General features: G+C 36.8%; 1 protein-coding gene across 1 annotated transcript; it reads left to right on the top strand.

Annotated features, from left to right (window-relative positions):
• Nucleotides 1-330: 330 nt before the first annotated feature.
• On the top strand, nt 331-4,225 carry LOC136224247 (uncharacterized). Its single transcript, XM_066012524.1, has 3 exons — nt 331-453; nt 1,357-2,904; nt 3,798-4,225. The coding sequence occupies exons 1-2, from the start codon at nt 429-431 to the stop codon at nt 2,895-2,897; spliced, it is 1,566 nt and encodes a 521-aa protein (XP_065868596.1). The 5' UTR covers nt 331-428; the 3' UTR covers nt 2,898-2,904; nt 3,798-4,225.
• The last annotated feature ends 286 nt before the right edge of the window (nt 4,226-4,511 follow it).

The following is a 4,511-nucleotide window of genomic DNA, read 5'->3' as shown; positions in this document are numbered from 1 at the left end:
GACTGTAATAATCTCTGTGTTGGTTCAAAATGGGATTGACGAAGAATGTCTGAAACTGTTCAACTGAATGATTTTCGATGAGGCCTCAATTAATCATTTTTGTTTAGAACGGGGACTCAATTGATGATTTTTTATTAGTTTAGAAACTTGGTTGATGATTTTGATCGTTTAGGGTCTTAATTAACTTTGAAGCTTTAGTTTGGGGATCTAAATGGCTATTATGCCATATATATATATTAAAATAAAAAAATAAAGGTTACATTTTCTCAATAAATAAATAAAGGTTACCAAAACTAATAAAAGAATATAATAAAATTATATATAAATATACCCATTATTATTATTTTTTTTAAAGACCTAGCCTCCATCTTCCGCTCTCCAGCCCCACGGCCGCGCCTCCTCTGTTTCCTGCAATTCGCCTCCAGATTATGAACTCCTCTATCATGAACAACAGTAAGCAAGTCCTTTTAGTTATTTTATATATATGTATGCGTTTCCAATTTGAACGATTGAACTGCGCCACTGAGTTTATACCTATAATTGATTTTGAATCCAATTTTCCTTTAATCGCAGACTTTGTTCATTCACCTGTGGTAAACGTAGGATGTTTTTATTATTAATATTATTGTAAGATGATAGGATGGGTTTTCTGAATCTGTAAACAAGATTATGTACTTTTGTATCATTGCTTTCGGAGAATTGGAGTATTTTGTGTGTTTTTGAACATTGAGCTAGACAATTAAGTTTAAGTTAGTTATAATTAAAATGATTTTCTCCTCAACCCCTATTTCTTTAGTTATTGCCTTTGTTCTCTTGCTTCAGTCCCAATATATGAATCATATATGAATGATATGATGCTTAATTATGCTTAATCATATTGGTTTTCGTTATTTTCTAGCAGCTAAGGAGTTAGTAGTTATATAGTATTTCTTTTCAGGGATGGAGAAAGGGGTGCCAGGGGGCCTGGCCTCCAGAACCACCCCTATCAGTGGTGGTTTCAGCCCCCTGTCTCAGTCAGATTGGGGTTTTGGGCTGCAAGATGCCCCCAAATCTATGTACTTGGGTGTAAAATGGGATTGAAAAAAAAAGGCCCAAAAAGGTGCAAGTAGATTTTATATTGTGCAATTTTCTGTATCAACTATACTAATGTATGCCAATATGATATTTCTTTTTTCATAATTTTTTCATCCTAAGACATGTTATTTGTAAATGCTAAATAATTGCCATGTTATCTAATTATTGTTCTGTTATGCTTTTTGGCTAGTGTCAATGGGTCAAGTGTTTGTTTTTTCTCCTTAAGTTCTTCGAGCTTATTGGTTTGTACTAATTTTTGTATATTTTTTATCCCATGAACAGCAATGGCGGCTGAAGAAGCAGGAATGTTTGTAGTTCGTCAAACTGTTGGAAGTGTGTTATGTTGTAAATGTGGCATTCCAATGCAACCAAATAGTGCTAATATGTGTGTGAAGTGTTTGCGCTCAGAAGTTGATATAACTGAAGGGTTGAAGAAGCATATGATTATTAGGCATTGCCCAGAGTGTGATACCTACCTTCAGCCACCAAACACTTGGATCCGAGCCCAATTAGAGTCCAAGCAGTTGTTGGCGTTTTGTATAAAGGCACTGCACTTGCCAAAAACTGTTAGGATGGTAAATGCAGAATTTGTTTGGACTGAGCCACATTCCAAAAGAATCAAGCTGAGGCTGAAAATTCAGAAAGAGGTTCTTGCCGGTGCAGTACTTGAACAAACATTTGATGCTGAGTTTGTTCAGCAGGAAACAATGTGCGATGCTTGCACAAGAGTTCAGGCTAACCCTGATCAGTGGGTTGCATCTGTCCAGCTTCGGCAGCATGTTCCTCATAGGCGAACATTTTTTTACTTGGAGCAGCTGATTTTGAAGCATGATGCTGCTGTCCGTGCTATTAAAATCAACCAGATGGATCAAGGTATTGATTTTTTCTTCGGAAATCGAAGTCATGGTGTGAAATTTGTTGATTTTATAAGTAAAGTTGCACCAGTGAAGAGTCGCAGTGATAAGCAACTTGTATCCCATGATACCCATACTAGCACCTACAATTACAAATACACTTTTTCTGTGGAAATCTCTCCAATTTGCCGGGAAGATTTAATCTGTCTGCCTCCAGAGGTTCGACGAAATTTAGGGAATCTTGGTCCAATTGTAATCTGTACAAAAGTGACAAACAGCATAGCTTTACTCGATCCCTTAACGCTTAGACAGGCCTATTTGGATGCGGACCGGTATTGGAAAACTTCTTTTAAGTCTCTACTTACTAGCAGGCAGCTTGTGGAGTATATTGTTTTAGATGTTGACATCACTGGTCCAGAAGTTATCGTCGGAGGGTCAAAGTATGTTTTAGCTGATGCCCAAGTAGCCCGTTTATCAGATTTTGGGAGGAATGATAATATTTTCTTTGTGAAAACACACCTTGGCCATATTCTAAAACCTGGTGATCAAGCACTTGGATACGACTTATATGCTGCCAACAGCAATAATTTTGACCTAGACAAGTGCAAAGGCCTTGTTCTTCCCGAAGCAATTTTGATAAAGAAGAGCTATGAAGAGAAGCGCCAAAGAAAACGCGGCAAGCCTCGTTCTTGGAAGCTGAAGTCTCTTAATATGGAAGTTGATGAGTCTAGAGGTAGATATGACCCGGATAAGACGAGCAGAGAATATGAAGAGTTCTTGAGGGATTTGGAAGAGAACCCTGAGTTGAGGTTCAATATTTCTTTGTATCGTAATAAAGAATATCAACCTTCAGAGATGGCATCTACAGTTGATGGGGAAGACTTACCATCTGTTGCTCTTGACGAGTTGCTGGCTGATCTTGATATTAGTGACATGGAACGTGATGAGGATGATGGCATGTCGGAATGAATGTTAAGTAAGTTTTTTCTTGTTTTAGCTCAAAATCATTAATAGTCGCTTCGTTTTATCTACATTGGTTATGTTGCTTAATTTGTTTCTAGGATTTTCATGATATATGATGCTACAGAGTTGTATTTCTCTTTTTGTGGTAAAGGATTCATGTTCGCTTATTGGTTCTGTGTTCTTTTTACTTACCTAATACATCCTATGTAAACTAAACCAACACAAACAATGAAAACTTCCGTTCGGGCTAGGAAGCACCGACACTTCCTGGACACTCCGGGGACATGCACCCTGCACTCCAAATAATTGTCCCCTCTTTTTCTTTTCTTGTTTAATGGGGACAGTTCGGGGACAGGGATTCTAAACTAATTAAGTAGAATTTAGAGGTATCTTTTAATAATTTTACAAAAAATAGGGATCGATATATACAAAAATAAAAAAAGAAATCTAAATCTAAAGAAAAGAATATTGCAGGCGGCCCTTTTTTTGGCAGTTTAAATCGCTTGAAGTATTAAATATTACTATTTGATGAATTAATGACTTATTATGGATGTTATTTATGGTTTATAATGACTAATGAATGTTATTTATGATATATGTCTATAAATTTGGTGTGTCCCCCCATACCCGTGTCTCATAATTTTTTAAAATGACGTTTGCTGCACCCGCACCCGTACCGTACCAGTACCCGTGTCAGTGCTTCCTAGGTATTGGATTATAAGTTGGAACTTAGCTTGCTATGAAATTTTTAAACGGCACTTGTCAAAACCGTAACATCCCTCACTCGCTCTCTCTTATATGTTTATCTAATTTCTCTATTGTCGTTTTGGATGCTCACTGTATAAATAGTTCTACTTCATACCCTATTTTACTTGGTGAGTAGTCTAATTTTCTGAAATATGACAGCCTAAAGCATATGTTATGGATCTGGAACTGAGAATGATGACAGCCTAAAGGGATCTGGAACTGAGAATGATGACAGCCTAAAGCATATGTTATTTATGATATATATATATTTGGTGTGTCCCCGCCATACCCGTGTCTCATAAATTTTAAAAATGATGTTTGCTGTGCCCGCACCTGTACTGTAAAAGTACCCGTGTTAGTGCTTCCTAGATATTGGTTTATAAGTTGGAACTTAGCTCGTTATGAGATTTTGAAATGGCACTTGTCAAAACCGTAACATCCCTCATTCTGTCTCTTATATGTTTCCATAATTTCTGAACGATGTCGTTATGGATGCTCGTGTATAAATAGTTCTACTTTGTACCTTATTTTTCTTTGAGTAGTTTAATTTTGTGGAATATGACAGCCTAAAGCATATGTTATGGATCTGGAACTGAGTATGATGACAGCCTAAAGCATATGTTATTTATGATATATATATATGAATTTGGTGTGTCCCCGCCATACCCGTGTCTCATATTTTTTAAAAATGATGTTTGCCGCGCCCGCACCCATACCATACGAGTACCCATTTCAGTGCTTCCTAGATATTGGGTTATAAGTTGGAACTTAGCTCGTTATGAGGTTTTTAAATGACACTTGTCAAAACTGTCACTCTGTCTCTTATATGTTTCCGTAATTTCTGAACGAGAATGTCGTTATGGATACTCGTGT

Source organism: Euphorbia lathyris, chromosome 3, assembly GCF_963576675.1.
Source record: "Euphorbia lathyris chromosome 3, ddEupLath1.1, whole genome shotgun sequence".
NCBI lineage: Eukaryota > Viridiplantae > Streptophyta > Magnoliopsida > Malpighiales > Euphorbiaceae > Euphorbia > Euphorbia lathyris.
The sequence above is the reverse complement of the archived record's forward strand: the minus strand, read 5'-3'. Positions and strand labels throughout refer to the sequence as shown.

Bases quoted from the DNA above. Each gene is read 5' to 3' on its own strand.
- LOC136224247 (XM_066012524.1), top strand. From the start codon at position 429: ATGAACTCCTCTATCATGAACAACA. The intron at 454-1,356 runs GTAAGCAAGTCC...TCCCATGAACAG, and splicing joins CTCCTCTATCATGAACAACA to CAATGGCGGCTGAAGAAGCA.